The sequence below is a fragment of the Bacillus rossius genome, chromosome 5 (assembly GCF_032445375.1).
Source record: "Bacillus rossius redtenbacheri isolate Brsri chromosome 5, Brsri_v3, whole genome shotgun sequence".
Lineage (NCBI taxonomy): Eukaryota > Metazoa > Arthropoda > Insecta > Phasmatodea > Bacillidae > Bacillus > Bacillus rossius.
In genome coordinates, this window is record NC_086333.1 from 54,324,181 (window position 1) to 54,346,670 (window position 22,490).

The window sequence follows — 22,490 nt, forward strand, 5'->3', positions numbered from 1 at the left end:
GCCTGCTTCTCATTTCATTCCACTTATTTATTATGTAACTTTCAAGGAATTAAATGTCCCTTTCTCTATTTCAGTTAGCCTATTAGTGAGTGGAAAGATGAAAAAAATTCTGAAAGTTACGTCATTCACAAGCTTTATGGAAATCATCCCCCATAATTGGCGTACATCACAGTATAAAATACTGTCGTTTTGAGTTCTTGTAATAAATAGCGTATAGGGGTATATTCTTCATAGATGGTAACTCCCATCGAAATATCAGCACTTTATATTTAAGGATGACGGATGGGAACAGAAAAATATTTGTATCAAATGATTCTAAGCCATAACATTTTTTTTTTTTTTTTTTTTTTTACGTTTTATATTGAAAATTAGCCTTCGTTGAGGCAGAGATAGTGTCTATCAAAAAACGAAGTTAATATTAAACGCAAACTCTTTGCAGCAGCCAGTCAATTTTTTCAGGCATTCCAATAAGTTATATGCTATGATTTAACGAGCCAATTTTGTTGAAACCAAAATGCCGTTTCTACAAATGAAAAAAAAAAAAATACTGAAAATTAATTTTATTATGTAAAAAATATTATTGTGATGCATTATCTAATTTCAAAATGAGATTAAAATATAAAAGTTTTAAATAGTTTGGACCAAAAATAAACTTTGTTAGTGTGACATGATTAAAAAGATATTTGATGTTATCTGTACAAATATTTTTGATGGAGAAAATTGGAAGCCATTTTCGTCTAATAGTATCCTTGAAACTCGATTGTAAAATATAGTCGTAGACTAATACTTGACAGTGTGACAGGACCTTAAGGCATGGCCCCCCACAAGGGTGGGGCTGAGTGGACCCCTGGGTCCAGGGTTCGGGCCCAGCCCTGTTTATTTTCATCTCAGTGTGAAATAAATATACATAACCGCTGTGCTTATTTCAAAGTAAAATAATTTTATAAATAAAGCTTAGTTGGACTTAAAAAATAGTAACCATCATTACCTATACCCTGTAGTATTTTCAGGTCAAATAACATTCTAAAAAGAGTGTAGGTAATAAATAACAATGCAATTATAATGTAGCACGTGACTGTAAAATTGGGGGGGGGGGGGGGGGCCTTATCCGATCCTGGGTACAGGGCCCGTAATCGAATGTGGGGGCCATACCTTAAGGCTTAAAGCTCAATAAATGTTAACACTTGTGTATTATTTCTTACTATTAAACATTCAAAACATGAATTAAGTACCTTATTTACTTGTTTTAGGTAGAAATATAGTCTACTACGAATACTGTGTGTATGTGTGATTGCAGGAATTTTGTGGACATAGCCATATGTATCACCTGCTACAGCACTGTGTGCGTGTATTTGGTGTTCGTGGCAACTACCGCCAAACAGGTATGTTTCTCGTCTCTTAATAGTTCAAAATAAAACACATTTAATCCAACTATTTCAATCGATTTGAAATAAATATTAATTATACCTTTGAAACGTGGAACTTTGATACAAATTTAAGTGATAATGAAAACAGGAGGGTTTTTATTTGTGCCGGTAAGGACATCTGGTGCGTGCGTTGTCCCGGTAGATCGTGGAGAACTACTACCCGGAGGAGGACTTCGACATCCGGCTGTACATCGCGGTGGCCATGCCCGTCGCCTACCTGCTGGCGCTGGTGCGCAACCTGGAGTACCTGGTGCCCGTGTCGGCGGCGGCGAACGTGCTCCTGGTGGCGGGCTTCGCCATCACGCTCTACTACATGTTCCGCGAGGCGCCCTCTGTCGCCGACAAGGCGTACGTCGCGCCCTTGGCCCGCCTGCCCACCTTCCTGTGCACCGCGCTCTTCGCCATGGAGGGCATCGGGGTGGTAAGCAGTGTGCTGCTTCCTCCCGTCGAGAGACGCCATATTGGTTTCAGAAGTTTCTACACAACAATCAAATTTCTATAGTTTGATATTGGCCTTTACAATATATTGGGAAGAGACAGGGGCGCAACAACTAAATATCCAAAAGGGGGGCAATATACCTTTTTATAAAGAATCATCGATCCCCCCTATTCAAGCGGGTGGTCCGGGGGTCCTCCCCCGGGAAAATTTGTATTTCAAGGTGGAAAATGGTGCTATTTAAGCAGTTTTATTATCTAAAAATTGATTACACAGCACTTTCTTTGCTCCTGTTTGCCCCCACTTCAAGGTTTCAGAAGGGGGGGGGGGGGAGGGCAAAATACCCTTGCCCCCCCTGTTGTTGCGCCCCTGGGAAGAGATGATGTATTATGAGGAAAAAATGGGAAACTGACGACACCGTATTGGTTTCAGAAGTTTCTATACAAAGACCCAATTTCTATCGTTTTAATTTGAACTTTGCAATAGATTGAGAAGAGATATTATGGGGAATAAATGGGCACCGACGCCATATTGGTTTCAAAAGTTTCTATACAATTACAAAATTTCTATAGTTAGGTATTGACTTTTGCAATATATTGGGAAGAGATTATATTGCCCTCACCCGCGGTCTGTGGGTTCGAGACCCAGGATGTGCCTAGTGGGGGCTGGCGTAAATGTGGTTTGGCTTTGCTCCAGGAGGGCGCCTGGCTAGCTTTTGCGGCTAACCGCTGATGTTTCTTGGGTCGTTTGCCCCAGCGTGACCCACAAGGCTCTGAGGCAGAGGTTAAAATAGCAGTTGAAATACACACTAGATTCTCTGCATCACAAGTCAAGCTTGAAAGTGTCTCTGAATGATAGAAGCATAGTTTTATTGCTGTTTTGGCTGACAGTGGTGCATGGTGTAGACGTGCGCCGATAGGACAGCAGGGCACTTACCAATTAAAATTGGCATGTTAAATCGAACATGCTACAGTTCAAGTTGTGCGTTTTCTTTACATAGTAAGAGTGGCTGGCAAAGTTAAAAATCCACTGGATGAGATGGAAAATTATACGTTAATATTAACGTGATGTTATTGCGAGTTAAACTATACACATTGAACTTAATGTTACTTAAGATGAGACCTGATGACAGTTTTGCGCGGGTGTTTATTGGGTCATCCAGCACCGTAAGTTCTGGACCATCTGGCGGAAGGATCATTTGGCGGGTGAAGCTAATGATGGCCGTGTTAAGACCTGAACAGTAAATGGTCCTGAGAATCTTGTTCAAGTTTGGAGCTTTAAAGCTCCTCAGGAAAAATGCCTTCAACCATTAGGAAAAGAGGTTGGTCACCACTAGAAGATATAACGGTTTCCTTAGTCACACTTTGAATAAGGACCAATGAAGTCGACAGCCACTGTCTCCCAGACTTTTCTGGGCTGCAGAGGTTGGAGTTGGTTGGGTCCTGTCAGGTGATATGTCTTGGTAGTGTTGTATAGATGCTAGTGTCCCACATCCTTTTCTACATACTTATCTATACTTTTGAATTGCTCATGTGTTTCCAACATGCTTAGATATGCATTGTGGTATCAAGTAAATACCCTTGGTAAAAGAACTGCTGGCACTAATAAGTTTGGGTTTACCCTTTCCCTGGTAATTTCACCAGTCCATCCAGGTCTAGGTGATGCATTCGAGAGAATTGCCGATCAGTTGATGTCCACTCTTGGGTGGGTGGGTGGGGTGGGGGGTATAATTTTGTATGCTCCATAGGTGGTCTATCGTGGTGTTGGGATATTCAGGCCTATTCTGTCATAGTTCTGGAAGTTGTCCTTTAGTTCGTTTCCAGTCTGGGCTCGGGACAAGGTATCTGTAGAATCATATTAATCCGCAAGTTAACATATTGCAGCCCCCTTTTTGAAGTCAATCTAACGTAAAAATCACTGAAATAACACCAATGTAAAAATACAAACCGAAAAATATGTATGAGTTCAAGACTGGAGGTTATCTCATCCATGCTAGTATAGTTTCCTACACAAATAGAAACGATTAAATCCCTCACTCTTTCCACTAAAATCATTTAGACCATCCGAAGAAAAATATAATATCTCTTTTGCTGCCAGTGCTAAATGGTAAAGTCGTGTTCTTGTAGCAGTAGTGTCCAACAAGTGAGTTTAGTTATGATATTCTTCATCGAGCCCAACCAGGAAAGGGCTTGGTTGCCTGTATGCAGATTAATTTGTTTGTCCTATAGGTAGGGCCAATTAATTGAATGATCGCCAGACACTCTAGTTTAATTCTGCGGTACTTCTTCTTGGTCAGTGAAAGGTTGACACTCGCATAGAACCCTGTCCTCTGGATTGTACTCCTTGTGGAGTCAGTAGTGTGAATGGTTGCGAGTTGTCAGGCCAGCAAAGTTTCTTGACGTGAAAGAATTATTTTCGCAGATTTTCTGATTGGTTTCCCAGTAGGAGTGCACTTAAGAACTGAGCCGGTCTGTAATGGGTTGGCAAATTCTGGCGAAATCGGACATGAATTCTTTCATCCAAATGCAGAGTCCCATGAGTTTTTTTTAACTTATCATTGACCTCGGAGCTTCAGCCTTCTTTATTTCCTAAATATTTTCTGGATTGGCTTCATTGCGTTCGGCCGATACCAAATGTCCCAGCTATTCCAGCTGTCCTTTCCCTATGTTAAATTCGTTTAGTGGCACATCAGTTGATATAGTTGATACCACTCCTAGTACCTGGGCTAATTGTATTAGGTGTTCTATTCAGGAATTGGAGAATATGATAATATTGTCCAAATAGGCAAATCAGAATTAGCCTATGAGGTTGTGTAGTACATCCTGTGTCATCGTCTGCTGGAACTTGCTTGGTACCTTTTATTCAGTCTGAAGGACATTATCTTGAACTGATATCGTTCCTTCATAAAAGTGGTTAATGCTGTGATCAGGTTGGTTTATCAGTGCATAGGGATTTTCCAGTATTCCGATTTTTAATATAGCATGGATAAGACATGTGCTGTCCCAATGTCTTTTAGAGTCTTGTGGATGTTAATGGTGCGATGGGCAGTTCTCACTGAGGCACAATTCAGGAGTTTAAGTGAATGTAGAAACATGGCATTTTGTCCTTTTTCTCCACTATGAATATTTGCAAGTTGTAGGGTGATAACCTAGGTTCAATAATATCGAACTTTCTAATTTCGGACACTTGCTCAACAAATAACTGCCACTTGAGGGGAGAAGAGAGTTTTGGCCTGCTGTAGATCAAGATTTCCTCATTTAGGATGATTCTGGGGAAGGCACTTGATGCCCTGGGAAGGTTTTCATTGGGAATTAACATAATTCCATAGGGTTGGAGAAGTGTCCAGTAGTTTCTGTCGGAGGTGCTCTGGGAAGCCAGGTTTTAAGTCCGCCAAGGACAGGTTCATCAACAGTGTTCCTGCTATTTGTCTGGAGACCCAATACAGAGTTTGGGGGGTGCCTTGCCAAAAAATATTCTGAGGTTATTTGAAATCATCACTGCTTGCTGCTGAATGAACCAGCCTTGATGTAATGTAAGATATTTCCAAAGATATTTTGCTACCATGTGGGATAGGTCCATCTCTCTGAACCCGATGTGGCATTTCATGGTGGTTTTGCCTTGGAGAGCGATACTGAAACCTTGTTGTGTCAGTTGAGCGAAGTAAATTTCGGGAACTATAGTCATCTTGTATGAGTGATCCAGCAGGCTTTCACATACTGGTGGTGGCTGTGGAGTCTAAGAGTGCATAGATTTGGTCTGTGTCCAGTTATATGTTGATTCGGGGCAGGGTATGAGGTTGTTCTCATCGGATGCTCATAACTGCCCTGTGCTGTCTGCTTCGGTGGTTCTTGGGGGTTGAATTCGAGGTTCCTCCTATCTGCTGGGAGGAGAGTTTTCTTTCCTTTATAGATTTTCCTGTTGGGCATTCCCCGTTTGCATGTCTCACTTCTGACATGTCCACTTTGAAGACAATTTAAACCTGTGGCATTTTTAGAGGGCTTACAAAGGGGAAATTTTCCCTCAAAATGGGAATTTTTCCTTCTATTAGGTATTTTTTTATTTTTCCGAAGTAGTATACAATAGTATTTCCTAGATCTGGGTTCTGGGTGTGGAGCCGAGAGCCGGCTCCGTCATCTTGGATTTGTGACGTCACGGCGGCAAAAATTCCTCAAAATTCCTCAAAAATGCCTCAAAATGACTCAAAATTTCCCGTTTTAAGAAAAAATTTCCCGTTTTCGAGGGAAAAATTCCCGTTTCGAGGGAAAATTTCCCGATTTAGTCCTTAAAAATCCCAACGGCTAGAAATGTCCTGATAGAGGCTTAAGCATCCTTAACTCAAGCCTCAGTTAAGCCTCTATCAGGATGTGACCTTGACCTTTGACCTTGACCCCGACGGCCATCTTGGATCCACCATCTTGGATGACGTCATTTCGTTTTCTCGAACATTCCGGCATTGTGTTATCGCACATTTTGAATTATGACATCACCGTTGCAATTTCCGTTACGGCCGCCATCTTTAAATTTATTATCCGATTTTAATGAAAAAAAATTTAAAAATTATAAAAAAAATTAAATAATAAAAAATTTAATAAAATATTTAAAAAACAAACATTTACGACACGGAGCTCGGAGTCCTCGGTTCAAACCCGGCGAGTGCAAAAAAATAAAAATGGCGACCGATCCTTCCCCCGCGGTGGCTGCAGGCATACTGACTCCCTCCACTTTTTTTTCAAAGCATATATATATATCGTCAGGTAGTATGACGTCATGGCCGCCATCTTGTCCTCGTCTGCTGGAAGCCATCATCAGTGTATCGTCGGCGAGAGTGCGCTGACGCCATGTTAGTTTAATTCTTATCCGCTAGAGTGCAGTAATCATTTATTATTGCTGTGACACCCGACATCTTGTCATTTGGCCGCCATCTTGAAAATCCATAATTATTTAGCTAGAAATTCGGGAAAAATTCCAAAATTCATTAAATAAATTTGTAATCTATATACTGCTCGATTAGGTCGACTAAAGTCCTTGGTACGATCTAGGACGATGCAAAAAAATTAAATATAACATCAATTTAACACAATAGTAACAGGTTCGAGGAATTAAACACCACAAGTTCTTTTACAAACATAATATTTATTACATAATTTCTATTCTACTACAGGATCATTTGCGAAAGCCAGCAATCTTATAATCATTTAGTTCCGCAGCGGTGTGAAATGACTAATTCTTAGCTCCAATCGGTTTATACTAGACAGAGTCCAGCCAGAACCTTTACAGACATAGTCCACCTCTTCTTGACAGAGTTTCTGGATACCGTTTTTAACAGTTTGCTTCACATCGTTAGAACTGTAAATTACTGCAGCCGATGTCTTGAATGCACACTTCTTCACTTTGTCATCGAACAGATATGGCTTTCCATATATACAGTCCAACCACAAGTTATATTTCAAAGGTCCGTTTGTTGCTACATCATCAGTAAGCTGATTGATTATCTTCTGTCTGATATCGTCAAGAAAATTACAAATGTCCTTCGACTCACCGAACGTATTTAGATAATAGTAGTCTTTCAACGTTCCATGAAATGCAGACTGCGTCAAGTAGAAGCCATTATCGTTCACTTGTAATGCGCCGAACACAGTCGTAGGTTTATTTTCCTGTTCAGACGTCATACCAATCGGTTGCTGCACATCGGTTTTCTTGCTTGTACGCTCACGAGCCTTCAACCTAAACCGAGGAGTCGAAATTTCTGCAGGTAGTTCAGCAGTAGGCACACGGACTTCACCTTTACAGTTTTTCGCATGTCGTCGCAAATTATCAATTCTAGTAAACCATTCATGACACTCATCACATCGAAACTTCATGCGAGATGGATTCTTCGTGCATTTGCTCCGCTCATGTCTTCGTGCATCATGAGCAAATGCGAACGACATATCACAGTAGCTGCAAGGATACCGTGGTGATGAAGACGAACCTTTCAGACCCGATCCAGATACTGACATTGCCGCAGTTGCACCATCTCCAGGCATACTCTTATGAACATCAATGCATCGTTGTTGCGCCGAAACCTTTACTTTCTGCCGAACAGCAGGACCTTTGCATGCCTTCATGTGCGTTTTCATATTATCTTTTCTGGCAAACTGCTTATGACATTTCTCACAAACAAACATTTTACGATATAGGTTCTTGGCACATTCTCTATTCTCATGTCGTCGAGCATTGCTGTTGTTTGAGAAAATCTTGTCGCAGTAACAGCACCGATGTTCGCTAGTTGTCAAATCAGCATCCATTGAAGTCTCCATTGATGGCGAACCAGCGTTCGCCGAGTTTCCCTGTGCAGACAGCACTAGCGGCATTAAAGTCTCTTCTGCTGGCGGTACCACGTCTGTTGAAGTCTCCTCCAGTGTTGACATCGACGTTGCCAACGGGATCTGCTCCACCATCGTCGACGCTGACGTCATGGTTCCCGCAGTCGATGGTACAACCTCCATCGAGTTCGTCGTTAAAGTCGGTAAAGATGCCATCGAGTTCGCAAGAACAGGTAATTACGTGATTAATGCACCAGAAGAAACAAACTAGGTGATCTTTACACCGACGACGTCAGTAACAAACTAAGCATCCTGTTGTCTAGAGCTCGCTTATATATACATGCACCGTATGGAACAATACGCTAGTCAAATCAAGAACCATTTACAATAATACTAGAGTCAAAACAACATTAAAAATAGAAGGACCATCAACGAAAAGGCAGCACATTTGGAAGCACCGACAACGAAAAGGCAGCACATTTGGAAGCACCGACAACGAAAAGGCAGCACATTTGGAAGCACCGACAACATAAAGGCAGCACATTTGGAAGCACCGACTACGAAAAGGCAGCACATTTGGAAGCACCGTCATCGAAAAGGCAGCACATTTGGAAGCACCGACAACGTAAAGGCAGCACATTTGGAAGCACCCACAACGTAAAGGCAGCACATTTGGAAGCACCTACAACGAAAAGGCAGCACATTTGGAAGCACCGACAACGAAAAGGCAGCTCATTTGGAAGCACCGACAACGAAAAGGCAGCACATTTGGAAGCACCGACAACGAAAAGGCAGCACATTTGGAAGCACCGACAACGAAAAGGCAGCACATTTGGAAGCACCGACAACGAAAAGGCAGCACATTTGGAAGCACCGACAACATAAAGGCAGCACATTTGGAAGCACCGACTACGAAAAGGCAGCACATTTGGAAGCACCGACAACGAAAAGGCAGCACATTTGGAAGCACCGACAACGTAAAGGCAGCACATTTCGAAGCACCGACAACGAAAAGGCAGCACATTTGGAAGCACCGACAACGAAAAGGCAGCACATTTGGAAGCACCGCCAACGAAAAGGCGGCACATTTTGGATGCATCATCAAATAAGGAAGCACATTTGGAAGCTCCATCAACTAAAAAAGGCAAAAAGGAAGCACAAGTTACGAGATCTTAGTCTTAGTAAGAAATCATAATACAAGAAATAAAAACATTACATTCTTATAATTTAAATTATTTATTTTATTGCTTTACATTATACAAATGCAAGTAAAACAAGTCAATATTGTATGTAGCCAGCATTCCTCAGTTCCTTGAGTATGAAGGATATTTCTTTGATGCACGAATAGTTTCCTGCACAAAGCGAACCATGTAGAAGTCTTAGCCGGTCAACCAATATGTTTGGATCTTTCCATGATGTGTAATCATTCTCTTCTACCACCATCTTCCTTGCACCTTTATAATAAATATTATGATCTCTGGTGTCTTCCGTTTTACCACCAACCTCAGGGTAACTTTCATGTTGGAGACGGTGATCATCACAAGCTTGATCAGATTTATTTAATATATCACATCGTTTCCATCGTTTCGGTCTCAGGACACCGCCACATTCTTCGATCTTGGCAGCTTTAGGTGCTTCATCATAGTCTATGTCTTTGTCAACAGCCTCAGAGTCACTGTAACAATCACCGTAGAAGGAATCGTTTTCACCCAATTTACCGTAATAATTCGATGTTGATGATGTTGAAGTGTCTTCATCGTCTTCATGCTTCCTTTTTAGGAGTCCATCATTTTTACAAAGTAGGAAAGATCTACTTGAATTCGGCTGGAATATATTCTCACTTTTCACGTTAACGATTCTTCCACTGTCTTCATTCTTCCGTAAATCATAAACCTTCTTCAATTTAAGTTCTTTGTCGAGATCGGAAGAGCCAAGAAAATTATTGTCGTAATGCAGATCACTCTTCCTTAGGCTAGTAGATTCATCGTTGTCCTCTAGCTTGTACGCAGACTTGGCGCTACAAGTTCTGCCATGTCTTTTTAGGCTCTCTCTCCGCGTAAACGACTTGCTACATCGAACACAACTTATCATATTGCGCAGTGGATTTTTAACACAGTCATTCATCTCGTGTTGTCTTTTATTCTTTCTCAAGATAAACTCTTTACTGCAAAACTTACACCTATGTTCTTTCGATACAGCGTCAGATCCCAAATCGGAATTCATATTAGTTACTGAGACTAATGCCAGATACCAATTGAGTGTTTTAAATTAGATTCAATACTTAAATAGAAATTTGTTCATATTTCATCAGCGATAATTAATATATCTCATGCAAAAGTACTTTATGCATGTAGTTCTGCTTTTCAACAACAGATGTCGCCACATGTTGCTTGCAGGTAAATAATATTTAGTTATTTTATGCGGGATGCGGGATGCTCACTATCGATCGCAAAAGAAGGATGGCTTCGTTAGACTCCAAGGAAAAGGAAGTTCGTCTTGCATGTTGGTGCTCCACAGATGTCTCATGGCGTAATATTAATTTGACTGAGTAATGATATTTGTTAATTCCACCTGATAAAAATATTGCAAGTTTTGATTTAGTAGCAGAAATTATCGAATTAAATGTAACTCCAAATAAAATGACATGTCTCATTCGAACAAAAAAATCCATGCAGAGAGCGGTTTCTCAGAATAGTCAGAAACACTTGAAGAAACCACAGGAATGATTGCAAGAACACGGGAAAAACCATCAAAATATTGTCAAGAATAATCAGGAGCACACTGAGGAAACCACCATAATATTAACAATAATAATCGGAAGCACACGGAGAAAACCATCATAATATTGACCAGATTAATCGGAAGCACACAGAGAAAACCACCACATGTTTTCTTTGATATCATAAAAATAAAAATAAATTAATAAAAAATTAAAAAAAATTAAAAAATGCATAAACAGTTTCTGCTAGCTTGTAAACTTATCATTGTTGAGCAAAGATAGAGTTCTTGTACAAGCCAGAAATTTATGCATTTTTTAATTTTTTTTAATTTTTTTTTAATTTATTTTTATTTTTATGATATCAAAGAAAACATGTGGTGGTTTTCTCTGTGTGCTTCCGATTAATCTGGTCAATATTATGATGGTTTTCTCCGTGTGCTTCCGATTATTATTGTTAATATTATGGTGGTTTCCTCAGTGTGCTCCTGATTATTCTTGACAATATTTTGATGGTTTTTCCCGTGTTCTTGCAATCATTCCTGTGGTTTCTTCAAGTGTTTCTGACTATTCTGAGAAACCGCTCTCTGCATGGATTTTTTTGTTCTAATGAGACATGTCATTTTATTTGGAGTTACATTTAATTCGATAATTTCTGCTACTAAATCAAAACTTGCAATATTTTTATCAGGTGGAATTAACAAATATCATTACTCAGTCAAATTAATATTACGCCATGAGACATCTGTGGAGCACCAACATGCAAGACGAACTTCCTTTTCCTTGGAGTCTAACGAAGCCATCCTTCTTTTGCGATCGATAGTGAGCATCCCGCATCCCGCATAAAATAACTAAATATTATTTACCTGCAAGCAACATGTGGCGACATCTGTTGTTGAAAAGCAGAACTACATGCATAAAGTACTTTTGCATGAGATATATTAATTATCGCTGATGAAATATGAACAAATTTCTATTTAAGTATTGAATCTAATTTAAAACACTCAATTGGTATCTGGCATTAGTCTCAGTAACTAATATGAATTCCGATTTGGGATCTGACGCTGTATCGAAAGAACATAGGTGTAAGTTTTGCAGTAAAGAGTTTATCTTGAGAAAGAATAAAAGACAACACGAGATGAATGACTGTGTTAAAAATCCACTGCGCAATATGATAAGTTGTGTTCGATGTAGCAAGTCGTTTACGCGGAGAGAGAGCCTAAAAAGACATGGCAGAACTTGTAGCGCCAAGTCTGCGTACAAGCTAGAGGACAACGATGAATCTACTAGCCTAAGGAAGAGTGATCTGCATTACGACAATAATTTTCTTGGCTCTTCCGATCTCGACAAAGAACTTAAATTGAAGAAGGTTTATGATTTACGGAAGAATGAAGACAGTGGAAGAATCGTTAACGTGAAAAGTGAGAATATATTCCAGCCGAATTCAAGTAGATCTTTCCTACTTTGTAAAAATGATGGACTCCTAAAAAGGAAGCATGAAGACGATGAAGACACTTCAACATCATCAACATCGAATTATTACGGTAAATTGGGTGAAAACGATTCCTTCTACGGTGATTGTTACAGTGACTCTGAGGCTGTTGACAAAGACATAGACTATGATGAAGCACCTAAAGCTGCCAAGATCGAAGAATGTGGCGGTGTCCTGAGACCGAAACGATGGAAACGATGTGATATATTAAATAAATCTGATCAAGCTTGTGATGATCACCGTCTCCAACATGAAAGTTACCCTGAGGTTGGTGGTAAAACGGAAGACACCAGAGATCATAATATTTATTATAAAGGTGCAAGGAAGATGGTGGTAGAAGAGAATGATTACACATCATGGAAAGATCCAAACATATTGGTTGACCGGCTAAGACTTCTACATGGTTCGCTTTGTGCAGGAAACTATTCGTGCATCAAAGAAATATCCTTCATACTCAAGGAACTGAGGAATGCTGGCTACATACAATATTGACTTGTTTTACTTGCATTTGTATAATGTAAAGCAATAAAATAAATAATTTAAATTATAAGAATGTAATGTTTTTATTTCTTGTATTATGATTTCTTACTAAGACTTAGATCTCGTAACTTGTGCTTCCTTTTTGCCTTTTTTAGTTGATGGAGCTTCCAAATGTGCTTCCTTATTCGATGATGCATCCAAAATGTGCCGCCTTTTCGTTGGCGGTGCTTCCAAATGTGCTGCCTTTTCGTTGTCGGTGCTTCCAAATGTGCTGCCTTTTCGTTGTCGGTGCTTCCAAATGTGCTGCCTTTACGTTGTCGGTGCTTCCAAATGTGCTGCCTTTTCGTTGTCGGTGCTTCCAAATGTGCTGCCTTTTCGTAGTCGGTGCTTCCAAATGTGCTGCCTTTATGTTGTCGGTGCTTCCAAATGTGCTGCCTTTTCGTTGTCGGTGCTTCCAAATGTGCTGCCTTTTCGTTGTCGGTGCTTCCAAATGTGCTGCCTTTTCGTTGTCGGTGCTTCCAAATGTGCTGCCTTTTCGTTGTCGGTGCTTCCAAATGTGCTGCCTTTTCGTTGTCGGTGCTTCCAAATGTGCTGCCTTTTCGTTGTCGGTGTTTCCAAATGTGCTGCCTTTACGTTGTGGGTGCTTCCAAATGTGCTGCCTTTACGTTGTCGGTGCTTCCAAATGTGCTGCCTTTTCGATGACGGTGCTTCCAAATGTGCTGCCTTTTCGTAGTCGGTGCTTCCAAATGTGCTGCCTTTATGTTGTCGGTGCTTCCAAATGTGCTGCCTTTTCGTTGTCGGTGCTTCCAAATGTGCTGCCTTTTCGTTGTCGGTGCTTCCAAATGTGCTGCCTTTTCGTTGATGGTCCTTCTATTTTTAATGTTGTTTTGACTCTAGTATTATTGTAAATGGTTCTTGATTTGACTAGCGTATTGTTCCATACGGTGCATGTATATATAAGCGAGCTCTAGACAACAGGATGCTTAGTTTGTTACTGACGTCGTCGGTGTAAGGATCACCTAGTTTGTTTCTTCTGGTGCATTAATCACGTAATTACCTGTTCTTGCGAACTTGATGGCATCTTTACCGACTTTAACGACGAACTCGATGGAGGTTGTACCATCGACTGCGGGAACCATGACGTCAGCGTCGACGATGGTGAAGCAGATCCCGTTGGCAACGTCGATGTCAACACTGGAGGAGACTTCAACAGACGTGGTACCGCCAGCAGAAGAGACTTTAATGCCGCTAGTGCTGTCTGCACAGGGAAACTCGGCGAACGCTGGTTCGCCATCAATGGAGACTTCAATGGATGCTGATTTGACAACTAGCGAACATCGGTGCTGTTACTGCGACAAGATTTTCTCAAACAACAGCAATGCTCGACGACATGAGAATAGAGAATGTGCCAAGAACCTATATCGTAAAATGTTTGTTTGTGAGAAATGTCATAAGCAGTTTGCCAGAAAAGATAATATGAAAACGCACATGAAGGCATGCAAAGGTCCTGCTGTTCGGCAGAAAGTAAAGGTTTCGGCGCAACAACGATGCATTGATGTTCATAAGAGTATGCCTGGAGATGGTGCAACTGCGGCAATGTCAGTATCTGGATCGGGTCTGAAAGGTTCGTCTTCATCACCACGGTATCCTTGCAGCTACTGTGATATGTCGTTCGCATTTGCTCATGATGCACGAAGACATGAGCGGAGCAAATGCACGAAGAATCCATCTCGCATGAAGTTTCGATGTGATGAGTGTCATGAATGGTTTACTAGAATTGATAATTTGCGACGACATGCGAAAAACTGTAAAGGTGAAGTCCGTGTGCCTACTGCTGAACTACCTGCAGAAATTTCGACTCCTTGGTTTAGGTTGAAGGCTCGTGAGCGTACAAGCAAGAAAACCGATGTGCAGCAACCGATTGGTATGACGTCTGAACAGGAAAATAAACCTAAGACTGTGTTCGGCGCATTACAAGTGAACGATAATGGCTTCTACTTGACGCAGTCTGCATTTCGTGGAACGTTGAAAGACTACTTTTATCTAAATACGTTCGGTGAGTCGAAGGACATTTGTAATTTTCTTGACGATATCAGACAGAAGATAATCAATCAGCTTACTGATGATGTAGCAACAAACGGACCTTTGAAATATAACTTGTGGTTGGACTGTATATATGGAAAGCCATATCCGTTCGATGACAAAGTGAAGAAGTGTGCATTCAAGACATCGGCTGCAGTAATTTACAGTTCTAACGATGTGAAGCAAACTGTTAAAAACGGTATCCAGAAACTCTGTCAAGAAGAGGTGGACTATGTCTGTAAAGGTTCTGGCTGGACTCTGTCTAGTATAAACCGATTGGAGCTAAGAATTAGTCATTTCACACCGCTGCGGAACTAAATGATTATAAGATTGCTGGCTTTCGCAAATGATCCTGTAGTAGAATAGAAATTATGTAATAAATATTATGTTTGTAAAAGAACTTGTGGTGTTTAATTCCTCGAACCTGTTACTATTGTGTTAAATTGATGTTATATTTAATTTTTTTGCATCGTCCTAGATCGTACCAAGGACCTTAGTCGACCTAATCGAGCAGTATATAGATTACAAATTTATTTAATGAATTTTGGAATTTTTCCCGAATTTCTAGCTAAATAATTATGGATTTTCAAGATGGCGGCCAAATGACAAGATGTCGGGTGTCACAGCAATAATAAATGATTACTGCACTCTAGCGGATAAGAATTAAACTAACATGGCGTCAGCGCACTCTCGCCGACGATACACTGATGATGGCTTCCAGCAGACGAGGACAAGATGGCGGCCATGACGTCATACTACCTGACGATATATATATGCTTTGAAAAAAAAGTGGAGGGAGTCAGTATGCCTGCAGCCACCGCGGGGGAAGGATCGGTCGCCATTTTTATTTTTTTGCACTCGCCGGGTTTGAACCGAGGACTCCGAGCTCCGTGTCGTAAATGTTTGTTTTTTAAATATTTTATTAAATTTTTTATTATTTAATTTTTTTTATAATTTTTAAATTTTTTTTCATTAAAATCTGATAATAAATTTAAAGATGGCGGCCGTAACGGAAATTGCAACGGTGATGTCATAATTCAAAATGGCCGATAACACAATGCCGGAATGTTCGAGAAAACGAAATGACGTCATCCAAGATGGTGGATCCAAGATGGCCGTCGGGGTCAAGGTCAAAGGTCAAGGTCACATCCTGATAGAGGCTTAACTGAGGCTTGAGTTAAGGATGCTTAAGCCTCTATCAGGACATTTCTAGCCGTTGGGATTTTTAAGGACTAAATCGGGAAATTTTCCCTCGAAACGGGAATTTTTCCCTCGAAAACGGGAAATTTTTTCTTAAAACGGGAAATTTTGAGTCATTTTGAGGCATTTTTGAGGAATTTTGAGGAATTTTTGCCGCCGTGACGTCACAAATCCAAGATGGCGGAGCCGGCTCTCGGCTCCACACCCAGAACCCAGATCTAGGAAATACTATTGTATACTACTTTCCGATTTTTTCTCTCATATTTTTTGCCAGAATTTCCCCCCTAACAACTGGAGATTTTGGCGAATGTTTGGCAAATTTTGAGTACATTTTGTAAAAGTTTGGCAAATTTTGAAGGTCAAGGCCAAAGTTCAAAGTCATTCAAGATGGCCGCCGTGGTGGTCAGCTCCATACCGTAAACCCTGTTTTCGGACATTCTGTTATATACTACGTATTGCTAAGGCTAATATTTATATAAAAGTCCTATCTGGGTCTGCAGTTACAAATTTGTTTAAACAAGTCAATAGAAAAACTGGAGAAAATAGTAATTATGGAAAAAAAAATTAGCATGTTAAGTATTTAAATCTAATGTTTTGTAATTACCAAAGCGAAGAAGATTGTTTCTACATCAATAAGAAAAATCAGGAAATACAAAACATATTTCTCACATATGGATCAGACATTATTATTTATTTTTTTGTTATTTTAGTCAGATAAATACCTGTACATGTTTCTACTGGTTGCCGATATTTATTTTCCAGTAACATAACGATGTCAGCAAAATTTTGACGGGTAGCAGGGTGATGATTCCAAGTTACTCTGAGTAACTATGGGCGTCTTGGTGGTTTTCCCCAAACAGCTTGTTTGAACGGTGTGTGGTGTTTTGCAGGTGCTGCCCGTGGAGAACACGATGGTCAAACCTGAGCACTTCCTGGGCTGCCCCGGGGTCCTGAACATCGGCATGGGCGTCGTGATCTGTCTGTTCGCCGTGTTGGGGTTCTGCGGCTACCTGCGGTACGGGGACGACACGCAGGCCAGCATCACGCTCAACCTTCCCTCCGACGAAATGTGAGTGTTCCGCCGCGCGGGCGCCCATGTGTCGAACGTTAGTGCTGAATGTTTCGCTGGTCGAGACCCTCAAAGTGTGGTTGCATCGTGCGTACCTGTCAATAGTTAAGGACAATTATAACATTCGTACAAATACTCTCCTATTCTCAAACATTTGGTACAATATTTTGTAATACATTTTATCCACCATTGTACAATCGATAACAATTTTTGGAAATTAAATTATGGAAATATGTTTATATGTTTACAAGCTATGAAAATTTACAGGATTTAGAAAAGTAGAATTTTGATACTTTTAACTATATAGAAAAATATGTAGGCATAGTGAATTTTGTGATATGTTAGTGTTTTATTATGTTTAAATTACCTCTTTAGATTTATTTTAAAGAAACATTAAAACAAAACTTGTATTTGGACCATGGAGATCAGAAATTAGGCAGTTAGTGAGTGCAATCTTGGTCATGTTATTAATTCAAGTCTATAATGAGAAATACTTCAACCCCATTTCCCATCTTGATAGAAAAACACTGTTTTGGTTATAATGAAGCATAATGATAATTCATAGCTTATGTGTTAATTTCTTTACTAAGCATTACTGAATTCATGATGGCATTTTTTCGATTCTGCCTTGTGAGTTCCTTTCAAGCTATTAAGCAAACTTCTAGCATCTGCCTTTATACTACCATGGATTTTTTCGCCAACCATTTGCTAGCTAATGTGATTTGAATGTACGAATAACACAGAACATTACCTTTTACAACCATAGCTGGAGTAGTTATTAGTTTAAACAAACGATTGTTAATTTATATGGATCATTTGGTTACTTAGTCAGAGTTAACTTAACTGAAATATTAATTCCGTAGTTTTTTACCAGGCTCTACTTATCACATCTGTGTGTGTGAGTGTGTTTCCTTAATGCTTTTTTTATATTATGTCACACAACATGTAGTCAGTCACAAAAATACCTGATTTAAGTACCTACTTTAAGTTTATATTTATCCTGAAATTCATTAAGTTAGTGGAAGGACAGTCGCAAGTTAATTTTTGTGAGCCGACATCAATATTTGATAAATTAATAATGCAAACATGTTTCATACAAACATGAGGGCACAAATTTTGGTTACAGTAATTGCATTCGTTATGATTCTAAGCTTAAAAGCCTTGAAAATAGAGTTTGTGTTGCTGAAAATTATGACTAAATGTAATATGTAATTGGAGGAAATAGTAAACTGTTAGATGAGATAAATAGTTTTAATTGGCCTGTTAAAACTATTTGATAAAATTCAAACAAACCACAAATCTCAGATTCAGTAATGCTCTTTGTTTATTTTTCACACGCCCTTAAACTTTTGCAACTTAATTTTGAATAAATAATACAGAGCTTAAAAATTGAAAAAAAAAAAAAAAAAACTGAAATTGCACTTGGACTAAGAAACTCTTTTTTTATGGTTTCCTTATCAACCAACTCATATCGTGTAGTTAAGACAATTTATAGATGTATAAAACTACTTTTAAATTATTTTTTGTTGCTCATAATCCTCCGAAGTACAATCAGCTAGTATTAATTAAGTATTTAAGGACTGAAACATGCAAGTCAGGGGCAATGCACCGTGTAATAGTCCAATCCAATAAAGCCAGTCATTTTGGAGACTAATGATGTACATTGAAGGTTTGTATGTACTAGGCATCTAAGCATTCAGATACGTGCTTTAGCAGCTTCGGCTGCACAGGGCTGCATGCTAATATTGTCTCCTGCATGGGTGGCTGACGTTGCGGCATTGATGCTGCGCCAGCAGCAGTCTTCCCTGGCACCGAGGTTAATTCTAAACTTTCAGTGCAAAAATACTTTTCACAGTGTTCATATAATTATTATAAAATTTACTAAAAAAAACTTTAATTAGAACTAAAAATACCAAAATGGCATATTTTAATTAATCATATTTAGATGTTTTATACACTCATGGAAAATATATTTACCCAATGTAAAGGTTAATCATAAATATGCATTGATGCATAGTTTTTCAAAGGTCTATTGCACAATGTATTACAATGCACACATGTATAAGGACATACATAGAACACCATTAGTCAAGCAAAATTTACTAAAGCTGTGCTCAGAACTCAATTGATGAAGCATCAGAGGGTGTAAATACTGTGTACTGAAACTATGAGAAACAACACAGATGGAGACAGGATGACAGGGCACTGATCAATTCAAAAAGAAAATAATTCATTCAACAACTTCCAGTCTCACAAATCTCACATCACAACATCTGCTCAAAACTGGGGCCGCCAACTATGAAGCAGGATTCACTCACATATTGTTGAGAAAGGTCCCTGGTACAGTCTTTGTGCTTTACTTGCATTGCAGTACACAAGCTGGTACACATAATATGTGTCAAACTTCTATTGGTTCGCGTACGTATCCATGTTTTATAGATACACAGCACAAAAAATGGTAGTTAGTTTGAACTGCAAATTAAATATTTGCGCGGAACATCCTCTAGTGCTTCATCAGTTGAGTTCCGAGCAAAGTTTTTGTGCTTGCTTGTGTTTGTTTGGTTGCATTCTATCAACCCCTAAAGGAAGTACTGCGAATTTTGAAGCAGTCTGTATAATATTATGTAAAACCATGTAAAGTTTCCATCACATGTTTAGGAATGTTGTTACACTATGTGTTCATACAAGCTGTGTGTTGCAGTCTGGCTGAGGTGGCGAAGGGGCTGATAGCAGTGGCCATATTATTCTCCGTGGGCCTGCAGTTCATCGTGCCCACCGACATCATGTGGACCAAGCTGAAGAAGGGCGTGCACAGTTGGAGAAGGACGAAGGAGGTGGCCTACAGGCTATCCGTAATGACCTTGATAGGTGAGGCATATTTTCATTACTAGTAAGAGGCTCTTGCTTCAAAAAATTCCAGAAAAAAATAGTTCATACCCTAGTATAATAGTCTCATAAACATATTGTTGTTTTCTGCAAAGAATCCTAATTCCAAAACAGTTCTCACTGTAGCTTCATCTTGCTGCTACGGTAAATTGTTGGGGCTATGTGTTTTTGGCGACGGAATTTCGAGACTAGCTGTGTGTCAAAACAATGTAGCATTGTCTGTGTTTCGTTAATAAGTTTTTGAGACACATTCATACTGTCGACACAAATATCTCAGCAGTTTTGTGCGGAAGAAAACACTTCCCGAATGGCATGGCATAATATGGCAATGGATTCTCTTGCAGACGACAATCAATCACAAAGAAGAAATCGTTGGTTTAGGTTTATATTATTGACAGTCTAATTAGCATTTAAATATTTTTCGCGAAAAATGCGGTAAAGCATTTGTTTCGGATCATAGCGAACAGTAAAACCAACTGTTCAAAAATTTTCAAAGTCTAAGAAAATGAAACAGGTATTACTATTAATGTGAGATTTTTATTAATTGCACACAATATATCGTCGACAGCAAGATTACTAGGGTTAGTAGCAGACATCACAGATCAGGATACAAAGAAACGACCCATCTCACCATTGAAAATATAAATCAGGATGTCCATTGATGTAGCTAGTAGCATCTAGAATCCAATTGATACTAATCATGGGCATTGTATGGAAGGTCTGGACATATATGAGCCTCCTTCCATCGAAAAACTCCATGTGCCATAGCAATGTTAAGCATAGCCAAAACATAATGCCATCATATGCATATTTCTTTCTAAAATCTGATGTTATATTCTACTTTATTATACACATAAAGGTCTTTCCACGAGTCAATGCGTAGAAAGGTCCAGAAAAAATTAATCTTCCCTTAATTTTTTAGTATTTTAATACTTATCTATGTTGACCATATTTTGTTTTGATCCTGGCACATATTTTCTTCATTTTTTGTTCCTTGTAGCTTGTAAGTCTATAAGTATTGAGTATAACAAAGGGATTTTTTTTATGGTGAAGTAGGATTTCTTGCTTTGCTTACTTGATTCTGTATCATACATGAATCATTGTACATTTTCAACCTGATAAAAACTGGCAAATCATACTTATGTGGTATTGTATTGTACTCTGACAATACAGGTCGTACCGACAATTTTTGTATTTTTATTAATGATATGCAGAGGAGCTGAAAGTATCAACAAACCTATTCTGCTGTTTATACAATGGATTCCTGTTGTGTGAAACTTCATAATAGAGATGGTGTGCACAGTACACCACACTATGGTAAGCCATTAATGGCCTCAAGTGCCCAGTCTAAACTGTTGTTGTTTGTGCACGGTTGGCTCCAGGGGCGGTGGCCATCGCAGTGCCGAACCTGGGGCCGATCATCTCGCTGGTGGGCGCCGTGTGCTACTCCACCATGGGCCTGTTCTGCCCCGCCTCCATCGACCTGGCGACCAACTGGAACGGCGACCTGGGCCGCTTCAAGCACGTCCTGTGGAAGGACCTGCTGATCCTCGCGCTGTGGCTCGTCATCCTGGTGCTGGGCACCTACACCAGCGTCGTGGACATTGCGCGCGCGTACTCGCCCGACCACCCCGCTGCGGCGTCCAACTGCACCGAGTCGCTTCCCAACTGCGAAGCCAGCCTCGTCTGAGCGGCGACCATCGGTTGCTGAACTTTCCCCTGGCGAGTGGATGGGAATCCCATCCCTCTCCTACGAGACAGCCAAACAAAAACGAAAGTTCTTGTTATGATGTTCTAAAAATATCAGTTCGATGGAAACTGAACCTCAACAATTATAAACAGGAACAGGTTAATCAAAGAAGAAATAGAGTTGGACGAACCAAAAAAAGGTCTGTGCTCAGACACCTCTCAGCCTATAAATGCTTTAAAATTATATTTTAGAATGTTCTGTATACAGATTATTATGTTGCTGAAACTGAAACTCGTAACCTTGTCAACCGTATACAGAACTGCCCTTTTGGTCTCAGTGGGGGTTCGTGAGTTCAGTGGCCTTTTTAACACAGGGCACCAAAGTCTTCTACTTCCTTGAGACGGTATTGTTTGTTCGTAGGCTGCTGACCTTTTGACAAGTGTTTAATGGGTTGTGCATAATTAGTTCTTTATGTGACTAGATAGGTTGACATTTGGTCCCCGCATATCATACAACACCTAGTACAGGTTTTGGGTATTGCGAAAACATTTCTACCTCCAATGATATAAGAAAGGTTTGTCATGACTTACACCTCAAATGCAAAAAAAAAACATTGTTCCATTTTTTCTCTCGACACGACAGTGCTGCTCCTAATGTGCATAGTATGTTTAAGTAAATCACTATTCTTCAATACAAATTTGGGGAAC

At 39.8% G+C, this 22,490-nt stretch overlaps 1 protein-coding gene across 1 annotated transcript in view; it reads left to right on the forward strand.

Annotated features, from left to right (window-relative positions):
* Positions 1 to 21,958, forward strand: part of LOC134532376 (proton-coupled amino acid transporter-like protein CG1139) — a 44,568-nt gene extending 22,610 nt beyond the window's left edge. The window contains exons 5-9 of the mRNA XM_063368813.1: positions 1,298 to 1,382; positions 1,570 to 1,848; positions 17,029 to 17,207; positions 19,909 to 20,075; positions 21,476 to 21,958. Of these exons, the coding sequence (XP_063224883.1) occupies positions 1,298 to 1,382; positions 1,570 to 1,848; positions 17,029 to 17,207; positions 19,909 to 20,075; positions 21,476 to 21,783 (1,018 nt within the window). The 3' untranslated portion in view covers positions 21,784 to 21,958. The remainder of the gene's footprint in view (positions 1 to 1,297; positions 1,383 to 1,569; positions 1,849 to 17,028; positions 17,208 to 19,908; positions 20,076 to 21,475) is intronic.
* Positions 21,959 to 22,490: the final 532 nt, after the last annotated feature.